This window comes from Mus caroli, chromosome 9 (genome assembly GCF_900094665.2).
Source record: "Mus caroli chromosome 9, CAROLI_EIJ_v1.1, whole genome shotgun sequence".
Classification (NCBI taxonomy): Eukaryota; Metazoa; Chordata; class Mammalia; order Rodentia; family Muridae; genus Mus; species Mus caroli.
In genome coordinates, this window is record NC_034578.1 from 40,003,381 (window position 1) to 40,023,008 (window position 19,628).

The 19,628-nt window shown below is 47.3% G+C and overlaps 1 protein-coding gene across 1 annotated transcript in view; it reads right to left on the reverse strand.

The window, feature by feature from the left end:
• Positions 1-1,447: 1,447 nt before the first annotated feature.
• The window catches only part of Pou2f3 (POU class 2 homeobox 3), an 81,912-nt gene continuing 63,731 nt past the window's right edge, over positions 1,448-19,628 (reverse strand). The window contains exons 7-13 of the mRNA XM_021172894.1: positions 17,582-17,764; positions 17,068-17,209; positions 15,043-15,179; positions 12,121-12,282; positions 6,383-6,449; positions 4,811-4,952; positions 1,448-2,633 (exon numbers count right to left, since the gene is read on the reverse strand). Coding sequence (XP_021028553.1) covers positions 2,594-2,633; positions 4,811-4,952; positions 6,383-6,449; positions 12,121-12,282; positions 15,043-15,179; positions 17,068-17,209; positions 17,582-17,764 — 873 coding nt within the window. The 3' untranslated portion in view covers positions 1,448-2,593. The remainder of the gene's footprint in view (positions 2,634-4,810; positions 4,953-6,382; positions 6,450-12,120; positions 12,283-15,042; positions 15,180-17,067; positions 17,210-17,581; positions 17,765-19,628) is intronic.

Sequence of the window (19,628 nt, forward strand, 5' to 3'; positions counted from 1 at the left end):
ACTGGGATTAAAGGCATTCACCACTACTGCCTGGCTCTGCTCATCTCTTTTCTTTCTAAAGTAACCACTATTAACAGGACACCCCACCCCCACCCCCTCCCATATTATGGCACAGAAGTCTAAGTATAAGCTGCATCCAACTGCCAACAACAGTAGACTCCTGGTGATTTGTGTGTGGGTTTCCCATGGGGGTGTTATTATTTGCAATAAATGTTTGATCCTATGATGGCTATTGATTTGCAAATTGATTGGATTTTGAGACATCCGGAGACACTGGCAAGGCACACCACTGTCTGTGGTAATGTTTCCAGACGATGTCATGAGGGCTGAGACCTAAGACATGAAATAATCTGATAGAATCATAAAGCGATGGCATTAGTAGGGGTTGGTGCTATACAAGGGAGGAAGGTCTTTGAGGCTATCTAGGTGTCTCTCCATCCTGCAAATCCTTTGTAGTTTCCTCTCTGCGGATGTTGAGAGTTTCCTCACTCTGACTTGCCCTTCCAGCTGTGATAGGCACCTTGGAACCATAAGCTAAAAGAAATCTTTCCTGCCTCAAGTTCTGTCAGGCATTTTGTTCACAGCTATGTGAAAGTAACACAAACCTGGACCCCCGTTTCTCCTCACCAGCAGCTATAGCTGTTTCTTTCCCCAACTAGTTTACTTTTTTTTTTTTTTCCAAGACAGGGTTTCTCTGTATAGTCCTGGCTGTCCTGGAACTCACTTTGTGGACCAGGCTGGCCTCGAACTCAGAAATCCACCTGCCTCTGCCTCCCAAGTGCTGGGATTAAAGGCGTGCGCCACCACACCCGGCTTAGTTTACTTTTTTAATTAAGCTGGGTGACTGGTGGTGGTAGCTTCCAGGACTGTGATTCTAGCATTTAAGAGGCTGAGGCAGGAGGATTGCAATGAGTTTAAGGTCAACTTGGCTAAATAATGAACTTGAGAACAACCTGGGATACAGAGTGAGACCCTACCTCAAACAACAACAAAAATCCTATCACCAACAAAAATTAACCTAGCAAAAAGCTCAACAATAGCTTCCCTACCCTTCAACTGTCTTGCTGTCTTGCCCCCTCAAGCCGATATATACATGGCTTTCCATGAAATTGTCCTTTGTTAAGCAGCTTTTGATTTCCATTGTAAAACATGACAGCAGAATAGTCAATATTTGGGATATGTGAGATAGATTAGCCTTGGCATCTTCAAGTGACATGACCTGAAATATTCACCACACTTCCCTCCTATAAAATGAGGAACCATCTTTCACCTACTCACTTCCCAAAGCAGGTCTGTCCCACAGGGTAGGAATGTGGAATTATTTGGGGCCATCCCGAGAACCCACTTCATGCCCCAAATGGAACTATTTCCCATCCATTCCCACCTTCACATCCTCCACTCCCCACCCCCCACACAAAGGCATAAAACACTCTTCTGAACATCTCTTATTAACAGTGGAATACTTTATGTTATTGCTGTACAAATATATTTAGAAACAGAGAGATTCCTTTGAGTCTCAACAGTTTCCTGGATATTCAGTCTTTAGGGGGAAAAAAAGGTACCATTTCTAGTATGGCTTTCATGTGACAGCTTTACACACAGATCCACAGAAGGAGACTCCACATATAAGGTCCCCCCCAAGTCAACAGAACCCCAGCTCATGGGGGAACCCTGTGGGGTATTACACACTTTGGTATCCCCCTTCCTTTTCTAATGGAAGATAAAATAATATAGAAACATCTTCAAAGTTCACACCTGAGTTAAACATCTTGCTGGAAATGACACATTAAGGAAAGGTCATGGTGCAGAATAGGAAAGGACTATGTACAAGAATGCAGCCATCACTTTTCTGTGGCCAGGAGAAAGGAGAGGGGACAGGACAAGGAGACTCACAGGGAGCAGAGAAAAGACAAGTGTCCTGGAACTTGGGTACATGTGGGTAACAGAGGAGTACCTGTGGATGGAGCGACATGGCCAGAGGGTAGCTCAGCCATTTGTAGAGAGGAAGGGACTTTGTAGGACCCAAGAACAGACAGATTTGGTTGTAGAAAAGGGAGTAAGGATTGAAAGAAAATTGGGCAAAAATGCAGATTCCATGGGAAAACTGTGCTAATTTAACAAGATAAGGCTTTGGTGGAGACGTGAGATTTCAGTCTTTCCATAGAATTTGGGATCTGTTCGGGATTGTGGCTGAGGTCAGAGTCAAAGCCATAATCTACCCCTCTTGCAGTTTGGCACACCGAGCAAAAGGCTGTCCCAGAAGCCCATGGGTAAGCTGAAAACTACCAATGGCAAAATGCCCTTTCTCCAAGAGGAGAAGCCACCAGGAGAGCATGGAGGGGGCCCCAAGGCAGGTGAGCACAGTAAACTCCCAGCGAGGTGACGAAGAGCCCAAGGCAAGAGTATGGCCTTTGGTCACAGTTAGGTTCTCCGGAAGCTCTGGATCCAGGAGAAGGCAAGACTATGGGTTTGCTCTTCAGCAGTGGCCATTGCTCCCATTCTTCTCAAAGTGTCTCTCCATATGTGGAAGGCACGACTCTCTTCCTCCTCTCAGGAACCAGGGGCCAGGTGGAAAGGGAGGAAGTTTTTGGTCTCAATGGAGGTAGGTAGGATGATTCCAACGGTACCATGATCTGGAAGGAAGAGAAAACCAGGCCAGACTGAGTTACAAACCTGACAGAAAGGAACAGGGAGATCACAGCTAAACAGGCAGGCAGGGAGATCCTTAATGGGTGAGGGAGACATCCTGGAAGAGAGTAATGGATACACAACCTTGTGAACTTTATGGTGTAGGAATCATATTTTCAATATGAAACTACTGAAATTATTTGGGTCTCTTCACCCCCAGAAATTCTGACTTTCTAGTTATCAAACATCTAGATAATAGAAGCTAGATGTCTTGCTGAACTGACTGGATTTGGACAAGTGGATTCATCTCAAGTGCATAATCTATCACTCAACTTGGTTTGTTTGTGTGTTTAAAAAAGTCTCACAGATCCAATGGTGGCACATACCTTGAATCTCAATACTTGGGAGGCAGAGGCAGGCAGATCTCTGAGTTAAGACCAGCCTGTTCTACAGAGTGAGTTTCAGGATAGCCAGGGCTACACAGAGAAACCCTGTCTCAGAAAATAACAGCAACAAAACAAAACAGACAGTGTGATGGTTTGTATATGCCCAGCCCAGGGAGTGGCACTATTAGAAGGTGTGGCCCTGTTGGAAGTGTGGCCTTGTTGGAGTAGGTGTATCACTGTGGGTGTGAGCTTTAAAACCCTCATCCTAGCTGCCTGAAAGTGAGTATTCTGCTAGCAGCCTTCAGATAAAGATGTAGCACTCTCGGCTCCTCCTGCACCAATGCCTGCCTGGATGCTGCCATGTTCCTGCCTTGATGATAATGGACCTTTGAGCCTGAAAACCAGCCCCAATTAAATATTGTGCTTATAAGAGTTGCCTTGGTCATGGTATCTGTTCACAGCAATAAAATCCTAAGACAGACAGCGTCTCATTATGTTTAAAGCAGGCTGCCTCCAAATTCATGGTCTTCCTGCCTCAGACTGCTTATATACTGGGATTACAAGTATGTACCACAATGACCAAATTTCTTTTTTTTAAAACAATGTATGTGTGTGCATCTGTGTGGCTGTTAGACTAGGTTTGGGCCCCCTTAGACTCATGTGTTTGAATACTTGGTTCATAGAGAGTGGCACTATTAGGAAATTTAGCCTTGTTAGAGTAGGTGTGGCCTTTGGAAGAAGCGTATTACTGTAGGACTGGGCTTTGAGCCCTCATACACGTTCAAACTATGCCCAGTGTGGTGCACAGTGTCTCTTTGCTGCCTTGGGTTGAAGATATAGAACTCTCAGCTCCTTCTCCAGCCCCATGCCTGCCTGGACGCTGCCGTGTTTCCCACCATTGATGATAATGAACTAAACCTCTGGAACTGTATGTAAGCCAGCCCCAGTGAAATGTTTTCCTTTATAAGCCTTGGTCTCTTCAAAGCAAAAAAAACCTTAAGATAATCTGTGTGCACACATATGGAGGCCAGAGGACAACCTTGGGTGTGATCTTTAAGGCATGCTGCCCACTTTATTGGAGACAGGCTCTCTCAGTGGCCAGGAACTCAGAGGCTTCTTGGCTGGCTCCTACCCCAGCACTGACACTGGGATCGCAAGCACACGGCCACACCTGGCTGTAGTGCTGGTGTTTAGACTCAGCCTTCATGCTTACAAGGCACCCACTTTGCCAACTGGACTGTGTGCCCAGCCCCCACACCTCTGCCTTCTTCTGCACCTGAGAAGGTTCTCATGGCATCACTTCTAAGGACACTTTTTCCAGTAGTCACCTAGGGAGCTAAGGCCCGTTATACCTGAAGACTCCCAGGTATAACTGGGAGACAGGACTTGACAGCACTACTTTGTCTCCCTGTTCCAGCCACACCTGAAGGCCAGAGTTGGTCAACTCCTGAGCTCCAGACTCAGGTCAGAATGTCCTGTGACCTGAGTTCCTGGTAGGGAGTGCTCCTGAGCCCAGCGAAGGACCTGATCATTTCTCACGTGAGCATTTGGAAATTTCCACCATCGAAGTGAGGATGGAAATTTTGGCTTTGTTGACATCAGCCCTTGCCAGGACTGCTCACTGGCTACAGCTTCTTTTTAAATCCTTGATCCCTGGGGGATGCAGTCCAGTCTCCCTCCTCCATCCATCTCCACTGCTACCCCACTTTCTGTTTCCAGTTCTCGCCTGTGGCACTGGCCCAGCTCCCCACATGCCCCTGAGCCTGCCAGATGCTTCCTCGCTGCCCTCTCCTTACCCCGAGGAGTTAAAGCTGGAGGAGGAGGAGGAGTTCATTGCTGCTTTGGAGTTATTTTGAGATGCTGTGGGGCTGCTGGCATGGAGTCCTGAGCCAGGAGACGAAGGCCTGCTGTTGTTCCCAGGGGAACAAGATGACGTTACTAAGGACAAAGAGAGACAAAAACAAGGCCAAAATAATGCTGCTGGGTCTGGGGACCTTCATGACACAGCCCTTCCAACACATGATTTCCTGATGGAATCCCCAAAGGGCATGCCACCCCCACCCATCTGCCCACCTTCCACCAAGGCCCACCCATCAGCCCATCCTTGGTGGGGCTCTCATTTCAAGTGCTCTCTGCAGCCCAGGCACTCAGAGTAGTGTGGCTGGTTCTGGCAGTCCAAGACTTGCCAAATGCAGAGGACAGATGCCAAAAATCATCCTACTGTGAGACACACCCTGGGCGGGAGGGGAAAAGACTATGAAGCTTAGGAAAGGAAGAGGCATGGGAGAAAGCTAACCTGAGAACAGAGGGACCTGCCAGAACCTCGCATTCTCTGACTACACAAAGAAAAGACATGTGGTTCCCTTCAAGGGGACCCAAGCCCCCTCTGGGCCTGCCCTGGCCCACCCCAAAGCTCATTTTTATCCTCTGTAAAATGCTGGCTTTGGATTAAGTAGATATTCCTTGACCTGAGAACCCCAACATGTGTTTCATGGATAGAGTGCCATATATTTTACTTGTCAATCTAAGATTTAAAAAAAAAAAAATAGGAGGGGGGCATATTGAGATGCACCCCACCATTTGAGGCAACTACTGGTGATTCTACAGAATAGCTGGGCATATGGCCACTTCACCAAGCTCTTTGAAACACTACAGGTGCTTATGGAAAAGTAGACCCCTGGAAACGTGTTTGAAAACCCAACTTCTGGGGCTGGAGAGATGGCTCAGTGGTGAAGAGCACTGACTGCTCTTCTGAAGGTCCTGAGTTCAACCACATGGTGGCTCAAAAACACCCATAATGAGATCTGATACCCTCTTCTGGTGGGTCTGAAGACAGCTACAGTGTACTTATTTATAATAATAAATAAACCTTTGGGCCAGAGCAAGTGAGGCTGACTGGAGTGAGCAGAGGTCCTAAATTCAATTCCCAGCAATCACATGAAACCTCACAACCATCTATCTGTAAAGCTACAATACTCATATACATAAAAATAAATATTTTTTAAAGATTCAGACACACACCAGAAGAGTGCATCGGACCCCATTACAGATGGTTGTGAGTTACCATGTGGTTGCTGGGAATTGAATTCAGAGCCCTGTTCTTTTCTATTCTGATTTCTAATGTCTTTTGAGATACACCGAGGGATTGCTGATTTAGGTTGAGTGACTTTGTTTCCTTTGAGACAGGGTTTCTCTAGGTAGCTCTGGCTGTCTTGGAACTCACTTTGTGTACCAGGCTGGCCTTGAACACCCACCTCTGTCTCCCAAGGGCTGGGATTAAAAGAGTGTCCACCACTCCCTGGTCCTTTCAGTTTTAATATGTTATTTAGATTAATTGTGGTGTCTGGAAACCTTATTTGAAAGCTCACCTGTTCCCGGCATGGTGCTGTGGACAGGAGGGACTGAGAGGGAGCCCAGAGACCCTGAGGGAGAGACCTGAAAAAACAAGAGAGGCTTGTGAGTGTCTGTGCGACACCTTGCTTCTTCTCTCAGGACACTGGGTTAAAGGCTGCAGAGAGCAGTCTGTCTTCCTTGATGACCTCCTACTCCAAAATTTTCACCTTGTACTTCATAGTACGATGTACCAGACCCACACTACTCCCTCTTCTGCTAAGGGCCCTGGCAAAGTTTCTCTGGTACTGCCAGGCTGAAGGCTTGCCCAGGTGCCCTGGTGGTAAGAGGAGCAAGCCTATGAGGCCCTTGTTCTCACAGATGCTGCTGGCTGCCTGCTCCATTTCCACTTTCAACACTTGGGAGACTGAGGCAGGGGATGGCTGTGAGTTCTGAGTCAGCTACTGCTGACTACCCTGTCTGAGGGAGGGGGGCGGAGGGAGGCAAAGAGGGGGAGAGGAGGGAGGAGAGGGAAGAAAAGAGGAAGGGGGGAGGCAGACAGGCAGGCAGGCAAGAGAGTTAAAGTGCTTGACTCTCAAGCCTGAGGGCCAGAGATCAAATGTCCAACACCCATGTAAAAGCTAGGTACAACAGTTATAGCCTGTAATCCCATGCTGGGAAGACAAAGACAAGAGGATCCAGTGTGGCTAAACCAGGGAGCACCAGGCTCAGGGAAGGAACCTATCTCAAAAAAAAAAAAAAAAAAACAGATGAAAAGCAATTGAAGAAGATATCCAACAACTCACACACACACATGTACACACACACACATGTACACACACACACACACACACACNTACACACACACACACACACACACACACACACACACACACACACACACACACACACGGGAGATGCACAAAGTTTAATCTCCCTGTTTAGGAACCTACCCCTCACTATGATTATCCAAAACAGCCTAGCACAAGAATAACAAGGAACAGACAGACAGAGGTGTGAGACCTGGCTCTGCCATTCACCATCTGCGTGACTATGAGTAAGTTATCAACCCCAGGGAGGCTTGGTTCTCTCATCTGTGAAACAGCAGCCGCACCTCCCCGATATTTCTTTTAATTAAGATTTAATGAGATAATGTCTATAAAGCTTTCAACCCGGCAGCTGGCAAAGAGCACCAGCTTGTTCAATGCCGGCTCCCTCACTCCCGCGATGGACTCCTGCTTATCTCTAGATGTTCTTTTAGCTCCACTTTCGAGCCTAGTTTTGACCTTTCTCATGTTGCCCAGGAAGCTCCGAGCAGCATCTTCATAGGACACGGATGTAGAGACTCTACTTAGGGAGCTGCCATCTGCTAAGGTCCTCCCCTCCTCTGGAATAGCCCCTCCAACCGGATGTAGCACGTTCTCGGTTCCTAACTAATCAGTGACCCTCCTCCAGCTTCCACTAACCTTTTACCATGCGCTTGCTCAGTGGGCAAGGCTATGAGGCATGAGTGGGGCAGTTTGGGAGGAGCAGTAGAGTGGTGAGAGATGCTATCAGTCACCTCCTCTCCTCCCCTCCCAGATGCCACACCCAAGAAATTGGTTGTTTTCAAATAGATAATAAGGTAGGCAGTCACTGTCATTAGCTCCTTCCATTTCCAGGTAAAGACAGGCTATGCATATGTAAGCATGCATATGGAGGGTCACTTCCTTTAAACAAGATTTTCCTTTTTTTTTACATGAGGTAGCAAATGGTGCCAACCTGATCTGTGCAATCGTGTGTTGCCTGTGTGCTGCTGTGACAGAGCCTATTTTCTTATCAATGTTAAGCCGGTGTTATGCCACTGAGCTACGTACATCTCCCAAATCACTTTAAAACTTTGTTCATTTTTTTAAAAGTTTTTATTTTTTTTTATTTTTTTATTTTTTTTTATTTTTTTATTTTTTTTTTGGTTTTTCGAGACAGGGTTTCTCTGTAAATCCGCCTGCCTCTGCCTCCCGAGTGCTGGGATTAAAGGCGTGCGCCACCACGCCCGGCTAAAAAGTTTTTATTTTTAATCATGTGTATATGTGCGTGTGGGGGAGGGGAGGAGTGTGCATGTGACTACAACACCCATGGAGGCCAGAAGAGGGCACTGGATCCTCTGCAGCAGATAGCTGGGAGCAGAAGTGGGTGTTAGAAACTGAACCCAGGCCCTCTGGAAAAGCAGTATGAGCTCTAACCACTGAGCCATCTCTCCAGTGCCGGCCCTTATTATTTTTTCTAACGTAACTATCTTGGGATTGCTTTGTATCAGAAACAAAGGACACCAGTTTTTATTCCATCATAAGGATGGGAGCTGGAGAGATGGCTCAGCGGTTAAGAGCAGTGTCTGCTCTTCCAGAGATCATAAGTTCAATTCCCAGAAATCACCTGGTAGCTCAGAACCAGTCTATACTGGAATCTGATGTCCTCTTCGGGCATGCAGGTGTACATGCAGATACAGCACTTACATACATACATACATAAATGTTTTTTTTTTTTTTTAAGCTGGTTTTAAAAAAAAAGATATGAGAAAAAAGACAGGATCAGAAGATCTCACCCTCTTGTGATATCTAGTATGGAACTTTGTCTTCCAGACATGATGTGGTCATTTTTATGTTGAAATTCTTTGTTCTTTTCCAAAACGATTTATTTAGATTTCTGTGTACGGGTATTTTGCTTGCATGTATGTCTGCGCACCATGTGAATACCTGGTGCCTGCAGAGGCCAGAAGACAGCATAGGACGCCCTGGACAGTTTTAAGCTGCTATGTGGGTACTGGGGATCAAACCCAGATTTCCCTGGAAGCCAGCCAGCCAGTGCTGTTAACTGCTAAGCCCACCTCCGAAACCCCAGCCTGGGGCTAACAGCACGGCTGTTCCTTCTGCCTCTAGAACTCCTCTTGCTAACTCACCACGTCCTTCAAGCAAATCACGGGCTCCGCACTTGTGGCGGTCATGTTGACCTGAGTGCCTTTTATCTGCATCACCATGATGCTCATGTGCGCCTCCTGCCCAGCTCTCACACATGCTTGGTTCCACTTCCATGCCTTCTCAGGCTCTTCCTCCTCGGCTTCTTGCTTCCCATTGGCTGATGTCACCCAGCTTTGGAAGAGGCCCTTTCTCTTTCTTCACCCCATACAAATTCTGTAATGGAGCTTCTCCTCACTCAGGACTTCAACTGCCACCCATGTGCTTGTGACACCCCCAATCCATGTCTCTGTCCCGGCTTCTCTCCTGACCTCAGTATCCACCGTTCCAAGTCTCTAGGGGCAGTCCCACTTAGGTATCCTGCAGGCCTACATCATGATGATGTGAAGAAGTGAAGTATCCCTTTGCCCACTCCAAAACCAGCTGATCCTGTTTGCTCGGTCCACACATACGGCTACCATCTACCCAACCAGCCCAGCCTGAACACTGAGTCATCACAGGGATTCTCCCTCCATCACTCTCCCCGCGCTGAGCGGGCTTTCAGTTTACTAACCAAGGCCTCTCGTTTATAGTTTCATTCGTCTGTTTCTGAGACAGTCTCGTGGAGCTCAAATTGACCCATTATTTTCTAAGTCACTGAGGATAATCCTCCTGTTCCACCTCCCGAGTGGAGTGCCGAGACTATACCGTGGGGCTGAGGATGGAACCCAGGGCCTCAGGAGTAGTAGGCGAGCAGCACTCTACCATCAGTACACCCATAATAACCCTTGTTTATCTCTTGACTTTCTCCTCTATCACCCACCCAACCATCAGCCCAGTCTCACTTTACGACATTCCTCTGCATGGAACCACCTGCAGTTCTGTGAATGTGCTGCATACCCCCTCCCCCACCTCGCTGTCTTCACATCTCCCCTGGAGACAGCTCCACCCTACCCTCACCTGCCTCTGGCAGACTCAATTCAGGCATTAATGACCTCCTTGGGGGAGTCTTCTTAGCCACCCTCCCCAAGGTGTGTCAGCTGCTGCTCCTAAGTTGCTTAGAGACCCTATTGTTTACCCTTTGTTTACTTGTGTTGTGTCCTTTGTGAGACACAGAGGTCCTCCAGGGCTGGAAATAAAGGGTATTTATCCTTCTCTCTCCAGTGCTTGACAGAAACACCACCGTGAAGCTGGCCTGTGGCCGTTTGTGGGGGGATAGCAACAGTGCAGTGTTTTTTAAGTCACTGCTATGTCCTACCTGGCCTGCAGCCACCCTGGAATGCTAGACTAGAGGGCACCATTCTCTTCAACTCTTCTTCCACAACTATTCCTAAAGATGGAGACCGCCACATCGCTAATCAGGTCCCAGCTCTTTCTGGGTGGGACAGACACTTTCAAATACCTAAACTTCCATGTCTCCCTAGAACCCCAAGATATTTCCACTCGGCCTTGGCATTTCTCTGGAACACCAGAGGCTAAGATTTAACCCTAACTAGGCACTGCCTCTTGGGTGCACATCTAACATCTTGGCTGTCCTGTAACTCACCACATCCACCAGGCCAGTCTGGAACTCACAGAGATCAGCCTGCCTCTGCCTCCTGAGAGCTGGGATTAAAGATGTGTACCACTATGTCCAGTTCAATGGTTTTTTATAAAAGGGTAGTGCTGTAATATGCACGGTGGCTCGTGCTTATAATTCTAGTTCTCAGGTAGCTTGGCTGGTAAGTGTGCTTGCCTAGCATGCTGAAAGTCCTGGGTTCCATACCTAACACGAGAGAAACCATATGTAGTTTCTATATACCAGACTATAAACCTGGGGGGGGGGTAGAGGTCATTCTTGGCTATATATATAGTGAACTCAAGGCTAGCCTGGTCTACACAGGACCCTGTACCATAAAACAAACAAAACAAAATCAACAAAGCCACCTAGAAAAGAAATATGACAGTGCCTTCCTGCCTGCTCTCCTGCTTTTTGAATCTCAGCCTTCAGCACATCTTGTTGGCTTCACAGCTGAGGGATATACAGATCCAGCCACTTTACTCATATCACCATGGCTACCACCTCCAAGCCTCCTCTACTCTCAGCCTGATGGCTGTCTCCTGGCCAGTCTTCTGCTACCCACGTTATTCTCCGCCCAGCAGCCCATATCCCTGCACAGACTTATGCATCTAGGTTTCTCCAATACCTTCCTATTCCAGTCATTGAAGTCCTGGGTCCTCTCATTGAATTCCAATACCCTGGGGAATCTGCTCCTTGCTACTTCTCTGAAGTCACCCGCTTTTTGCCCCCTTTGCACAGACTTCCTTGCTGGTCCCTCCAGCTTGACTATCCTTCCCCTAGAGAGACCCATATTTGACCCCCATATGAAATTTAGACTTTTCATTCAAATGCCACCTAATCAAACAGGCTATCTCTAGTCTTGCTGTTAAAAAGGCACAAGTATCCCAGTCAAAATTGTGCACCTTTATGCATGTTTATAAAAATTACATTTTATTATTTTACATATATGTGTGGTTATGGGAGTGCCACGATAGCATGTTTGAAGGTAACATTACAACTTTTGGGAACTGATCCTCTCCTTCCACTGTGGGGATTCCAGAGATGGAAAATGGGTCATCAGGTTGGACAGCAAGGACCTTTATCGGCTACGCTATCTCAACAGCCCCCTTCCACCCATATTTAATCTTCTCTGTATTATGTATTTTTACATGTTGTATCCATCTGTTGATTCATGTACAGAGTCTCTCCTACCCAGGAACCACCCCTCTCTAGGATGGAAGACTCTCGGCCTCCAGGTACAGGTCCACCGAGTGTTTGACAGTCAGCCTGGCTCCAAGCCACTTACCAGCCGGGAGTTGTAGATGGGTGGTTTGACAGGGGTGGCCACAGGGCAGTTGATTCTCTTCTCCTTTTGGCGTCGATTGCAGAACCAGACTCTCACCACCTCCTTCTCCATCGACAACTGCTCCGCAATCATGGAGATCTCTTCCGAGCTGGGTTTCGGGTTCTTTAGGGGGAAAGAGGTAGGGTGTGGTCAGGAGACAGAAACAGGCTCAGGAATTGGAGGTGAGGGTCAGATGATCCAAACACAAAGGATTGAATATATGGGGTCAAGGGCCTTAGAATCAGACCAAAGGTGGAACACTGACTTTATCCGATGTGTACTGAGTGTCCTTAAAAATCCCCTTTACCTCTGCACCTCAGTCTTTCATATACGGAATGAGACAACTGGCCTAGCACATCAGAATATGGTAAGGGTTACAAGAGAAGGCATGTGTGTACCACCAAGCACAGGGCTGGTGCAAGAGAGAGGATACAAAAGATAGGTCTCTTCCTGTACTCCTTCCCTTGGGAGTACTTCCGCTGCATGGCCTCCACAGGTGAATTATGAAGGGCAGCTGGACTCCTTGGGAAAAATGCATCCCTCACAATCCTTCCTCATGTCTCCCTTCACATCTCTTAGAAAAAACAAGGAGGCTGGAACTCTCAGGTCTACCACGTCCCGTGGGGAGAGCTGCAGGCAATATGATGTCATCACTCTGTCCTTCTGACCTGCCACCCAGTCTGTGTCTTGAGCCCCTTTCCCTCAGCCCGGCATCCTTTTTTAACTGTACTAAGGAACCTAGAAAGATGGAAAACTCAACGCTAGTCATCCTGCTGGCAGGATGCAGCCATGGAATGGCGTTCCTGAGCCGGACTCGTTGGTGGACCTGCTCCAGGGCAGCCACTCTAGCAACCAGGACCTCCAAGGCTGGCTTGAGGATTTTTCGGTATCCAGGGAGGCTCTAGGGACTGCTCCCTGAGAGATCTCTATAGAGTCACCTGGAGCTCCACGAGGCTCACAGCTTGCATATACTCCCTCAAGGATATGTTTTTACTATTCTCGGGAGTGTTTGTTCAGAATCTATGGCTAGAAGATGTCATTTAGAACCTAGAAAGATTTGAAAACTTTTAATTAAAAAAAAAAAAGACACAAATGCCTGTTTTAAAAATAACTGTGGGGCTGGTGAGATGGCTCAGTGGGTAAGAGCACCCGACTGCTCTTCCGAAGGTCAGGAGTTCAAATCCCAGCAACCACATGGTGGCTCACAACCATCCATAATGAAATCTGACTCCCTCTTCTGGAGTGTCTGAAGACAGCTACTACAGTGTACTTACATATAATAAATAAATAAATCTTTAAAAAAAATAATAAAAATAACTGTAAGAAATAGAACATTTTCATTGGTGAGAGGTTAAAAAAACATAGTGCAGTGTGGCCACCAGTGTGGAAACGTGTGAGGAAAAAGGAAGAGAGGCAAATGCTTTCAGAAGGCACGGTAAATTGGGGGGTGGGGGTGGGGGGCAACCACCTATAGCTCTAACACTTGGGGATGAACTCAGGAGGAGGGCTATGAGCTTGAGGCTAACCTGGGCTACCTAGTGGGTTATATATAGGTTGGATGGGGTAAACTCCAGTGTGAGACTGTATCTTTAAACAGCAAAGGCAAACAAGACATAGACAGATAGATAGACAGACAAGAGGCCAAACAAAACAAAAGCCGATGGTTTGTTTTTCCTTTTTTCCTTCTCTCCCTGTGTTTTTCCACATTGTTGACAATGAGCATTTATTACATTATTTTTTTAAGTTGAAACCCTTTTTTAAAAACTTAGGGGGCGGCAAGATGGCTCAGTGGGTAAGAGCACACTGACTGCTCTTCCGAAGGTCCTGAATGCAAATCCTAGCAACCATAATGGTGGCTTACAACCACCCGTAATGAATCTGACATCCTCTTCTGGTGCATCTGAAGACAGCTACAGTGTACTCATTTATAATAATAAATAAAATCTTTGGGCCAGAGTGAGCAGGGTTGACCAGAGCAAGCAGAGGTCCTAAATCCAACACCCAACAACGACATGAAGGCTCACAACCATCTGTACAGCTACAGTGTACTCATATACATAAAATAAATTTTAAAAAATCATTAAAAAAATTAAAATAAAATTAAAAAAAAATTAGGACTGGAGAGATGGCTCAGCGGTTAAGAGCATTGACTGCTCTTCCAAAGATCCTGAGTTCAAATCCCAGCAACCACATGGTGGCTCACAACCATCCTAAGTGAGACCTTCTGATGTGTCTGAAGACAGCTACAGTGTGCTTACATATAATAATAAATAAATCTTTTAAAAAAATGAATGTATATGTGTTTAGGAGTAGGGTCATACACCATGGCGAAGGTGTGTGGAGATCAGAGGAACCTGATTCCTTGAGGGACCTGGTTCTCTCCTTCCACAGTGTGGATCCCAGGGATTGAATGTGGGTCATCAGTCTTGGTTACAAACACCTTTCCCCCTCACTAAAGCATCTTGCAAGCCCTTTATACTTTTAAATTGAAAAGTAAAATTTGCTTCAAAAAAGACAGAGACTTATTTAATGCTCTGGCTTTCTCCCATTACCTTAAATATATAGACCCCACCACACACCCCCACACACACACCCACACACCCCCCCCCACACACACACACACTGGAATGCTGTGTTCCATTCTTGAATCTTGCAATGAGAGGGACCATGAGCCTCAAATAAATGTCAGGAAGAGGAACTTTGGGAGGTCAGCATTTCTGGGCTCCCAGAGAAGAAGGTGACTTGGCTCCTTCCCAGGCAGGTGGGGGATGGGAGGGTTGTGCTTAGGGTCTTGCACTGAGCGCAGCTTCCTGCACAGGTGGGACCTGCTCACCCACCCATGTCAGGCCCACCCACCCGTCCCCACCCAAGGATGCTGCTCACATCTTGAAATCGCTTCTCCAAAGTCAGGCGTATGTTGGTCTCGATGCTGGTCCGTTTCTTCCTCTTCCTGCCAAACACTTCGCTGAGAGTGGGGTAGGAGCTGGGTGTGCTCGCTGAAGGGTCTGACGGGGAGGACTCTGGAGAGAGGAGCAAATGAAGCTCAGAGATGGAGATGGAGGTCTAGCCTGCCATTGTAAACCTGAGATTTATTAGTCCTTCCACGCATCCTGCCCTGACCCCAGCAGATAATCCAGAACAGACCGGGTGATGGTTTATATTTGCTTGATCCAGGGAATGGCACTATTAGGAGGTGTGGCCTTGTTGGAGTAGTTGTGTCACTGTGGGCATGGGCTTAAGACTCTCATCCTAGCTGCCTGGAAGTCAATCTTCTACTAGCAGCCCTCAGATAAAGATGTAGAACTCTCAGCTCTGCCTGCACCGTGCCTGCCTGGATGCTGCCATGCTCCCATCTTGATGATGATGGATGGAACCTCTAAGCCTGTAAGCCAGCCCCAATTAAATGTTGTCCTTATAAGAGTTGTTTGGTCATGGTGTCTGTTCACAGCAGTAAAACCCTAACTAAGACAGACCATATCCTGTTTCTCCAGGATGCTCTGGGCAAATGTCCCCGAGGGCACAGAGACTCTAGGTGTTCGAAGTCATGGTTCAGGGATGCCCGAACATCAGTGGCCCATGTGGGCGTAAGGGACTCAAGCAGGACTATGAGTCACACCACATGACCTATTTTAGAAGATGTGCCCATTTGTGAGTACTGAGTGAAATGGGTTTTCTCTGGCACTTAGGAACCTATACTAGCTCTGAGGCCATTTGTCCATGAGTATAAAGTGGGAGCCAAGGCTGCAAGGTAGGGGAGAACCTGTACTAAGAATACTGTAAAACCCTTCGCCAAAGACTCTAGGAACTTCCAATCAGTTCTTCCATTTGGATGTCCCAGTAAAAGTTGACTCCTGGGCAGTATGTTGAGGAGGGGGGTGACTCCCATGTACTCCTCTGAGTGAGGGGACTTACTTGAAGAGAACCATCCTGGCTACCCTCCTACCTTTACCAGTAGAATAGTAATCAATAACGCACACCTCCACTTAACAGAACCTGGCCCCGGAGAGAGGCCTGTTCCTTCCCTCTCCACATGGGCTAGACGTCTCAAGCAGGGACTAGCCTGCACCACCCACTTCCCTGGGCACACTTGACAATGTGTGGAGTCAACTGGGGAGATGAGGCATGCGCTATGGTCAATGCCTAGGTAGAGAGCCAGACCACTCACCTCCAGTGCCCTGTCCAGCCCCCAAAGACAAACAATTTTATTTGGTCCATATGTCAGAAGCCCCACCCCTACTTTTTCTGCTGCTGTGTTCTCCATTCACTGTTCCGAATCCTCCACCCCTTGGCTTCTGGCCCTGACCCCCTGGTAGGCCTGGATCCTGACAGAATCTACCTCCTGATCACCCTTCCTCCTGACAGGCTTGTCTGGCCAGTCCTGATCATGGCAATTGCCTGTACTCTGACACCTGCTCCAGAATAGCCAAATAAAGACCTGAGGCTGGGCCTGGGATTTCTTGCCTCAGTGGGACCCTGCAGGGCCCTCTTCCTGGTCTCCTGACTGAGGCTGATCCCATACAATTTGAGTAAGTAAATCGAATCTTGCCTCTAAACAGTCATCTTGAAATAGAAGTTAACTCTAGGGTAGGGAATAGACTAGACTAGACTAGACTAGACTAGACTAGACTAGACTAGACTAGACTAGACTAGAATAGGATAGAAGGCAAACTGTCCTGGCCATAGATGAGCCATATCTGCCAAAGGGCCCCCTCGGTTATAAAAATGACATTTTCATCTCTGTTTGCCAGTCTCCTAAGTCTCATTTCTTGGTTCGTGCCAGGCTGAAGAGGAGAAGTGATCCTATCTCTTACCTTGCTCAAGCCCATCACGCACAAACCCCCTAGAATGTCCCCTGTGGAATCTCCTGGGCCCCATTCTGTGCTTACTTCTCATTTCCCTGCTGCCCACCTGCATCATTCAGCCACTTCTCCAGCAGCGGCTTGAGTTTGCACATGTTCTTGAAGCTCAGGTTGAGGGCCTCAAATCGCGAGATGGTAGTCTGGCTGAAGTCATTGCCATACAGCTTTCCCATCGCCAGTCCCACATCTCCCTGGGGGAGGAGTCGAGAGGGAGGGAGGTGAGGGACAGATGTCCTTTTCTTGCCCGCATCCTCCACCATCCTAAAGCTACCACACAGTCAGAGCCCTGAGCATCTGCGCACAGCCTTGCATCTTCCCAGATCTTTTTCCTCTAGGACACAAGACCAGCTTATTTCTCCCTTGCTCTCGGCTGGGCCATGCCATTTCCTGGTCCTTATCTCGATCTCCCCAAGCAATGCCCTTGCTTTCCTTCCCACTAGCAACTCGTGCTCTATTCACAGGGAACAGGATGCAGTGTCAGGATGCTCCTGAAACCCACACTTGGGAAGACACAGCCTCTATCACACAACCCGGTTCTTCCAACTCCGGATCCCAGAGCAAACCTGTGTGAAGCCTAGCTTAATGCGTCTCTGCTTGAAGGTCTTGGCGAACTTCTCCAGCTCCTCCAGGTCAGTGGGCTCATCATTCCCTCCGGGGCCAGGCAGATGCTTGGGCCCTGGCAGGTGTTGAGGAGCGTCCAGGTGGGGCTCTAAAGAGGATCCTGACAGCCCAGGGCGCCCAACTGCCTGATAAGGAACACACACTATGGTAAGCTACAAAGACTCAACAGGACACACTGACGTGTCCACAGTTGTTACTGAAAGATTCACTTAGAAGGTGACAGGGCCTTGGGTTCACTGAGCCCTGTTGTTGCAGATGGGTGGGGATAGAGATTAGCATTTCTATGACCTGGAACAAAAACTGGGTACACAGAAAGAAGCAGGACAAGGAGGTGGGTCACTTTGGCTTTTGGTCTGTGACTCACTGACCCAGAGAAGGTGACTTCCTCTAGTCAGCTTTCCACCATAAAAGGAACTGGCAGGGTTGTTTACTGTGAGATCTGAGATCTCAGCTTGGGACAAATCTCAGCATGGGACAAGGGAAAGGTCATTTTGCTTGGCCTGTTCTTTTCCATAGAACAGAGTGATGGAGCACACAGAACAGTCACAGACTGAAGACAACAGGGGACATCTGGAAATCCAAGACATTAGTTATGAGTGTCACTTTACTGTTCTCTTTACTGAGGATGCCATCGTTGATTTTATGTATCTTGTTTTGTTTTGTTTTGTTTTGTTTTGTTTTGTTTTGTTTTGTTTTGTTTTGTTTTGTTTCAAGACAGGGTTTCTCTGTATAGCCTGGCTGTCCGGGAACTCACTTTGTAGACCAGGCTGACCTCGAACTCAGAAATCTGCCTGCCTCTGCTTCCCGAGTGCTGGGACTCTTACTTGTTTATGTGCATGGGTGCTTTCGCCTGCAGGTGTATAAGTGCACCAAGGTGTGTTCTTGGAGATCAGAAAAGGGAGTGTGACCCCTTAGAACTGGAGTTAGAGGTGTTTGTGAGCCACCCCATTAATCCTGCAAGTCACCAGGAAAACCAACTACACTATTCTGGGCCCAATTCAAAGCAAGCATTTATTGAATATTAAATACTGACCAAGTGATGGACTTAGATGACTCCCCGGAATTTCCCAGCTAGAATTGCCTCAAGCATGTTCAGCAGCTTATGGAAACAAACCTTTAGGCCACCTGTACTTTCTTTCCCATGAGGCTTTGTTATTTCTCAAGAACTACAGTTCCCAGCACCCCAGGAAGTTACCTGGTTCCTGGGCAGGTGAGGCTCACAGGTTAATTTTGGGTATTACACACCATTTGGATTCTGGAAACTGAACCTAGGTCCTCTTCAAGAATAGCAAGTGCTCTTAACACCTGAGCCATCTCTCCAGCTCCTTGAGATATCAATTATTCTACAAAGAAGAGGTGCAGTTCAGATCTTGGGGGCCAGGTACTGTGGTCCAGCACAGAGACTGCTCATTGCCTTTGAGGACAGTGGGTGTAAATCCTCTTGTCTCTTCTTTTTTGCTTAGAGAAAGTTAAATCCCTCTTCTGTTCTGGCTTACCAGAGACTGGCATCTTCGTGAAGAAGAGGATAAGGAGTCAGACTCAAGTTAAGAAGAGCTTGCCCCGTGGTTTTTAGAAGAGGACTCTCCTAGATCAGAATGGCTAGAAACATCACAGATGAGCCCTGCTTTGCAGGAAATGAGGGTCAGGGGTGGGGGATGGAGGGAGGCAGCCCAAACAGGTCCTCGGAGCAAAGTTTTAGGAGCCCCTAAACATTCCTTGTCATAAATTCACCTGCTATTTCATTTGACAAACTCATTGAACAGCACAGTTGCCTCCTCTTCCAACAACTGCCTAATTATATCAGTTTGACGTCCCAGAGTTCCTTCATATATCCGTCTTTGTTCTTGCTTCTGTGACTGTTGGTCAGCCCCGACGAGGACCTTTCTACTTATATATGCATAGACAAGGTCTCTTTGTGTTCCCCAAGCTGGTTTTCTTTTTTTTTTTTTTTTTTTTTTTTTTTTTTTTTTTTTTTTTTTTTTTTTTTTT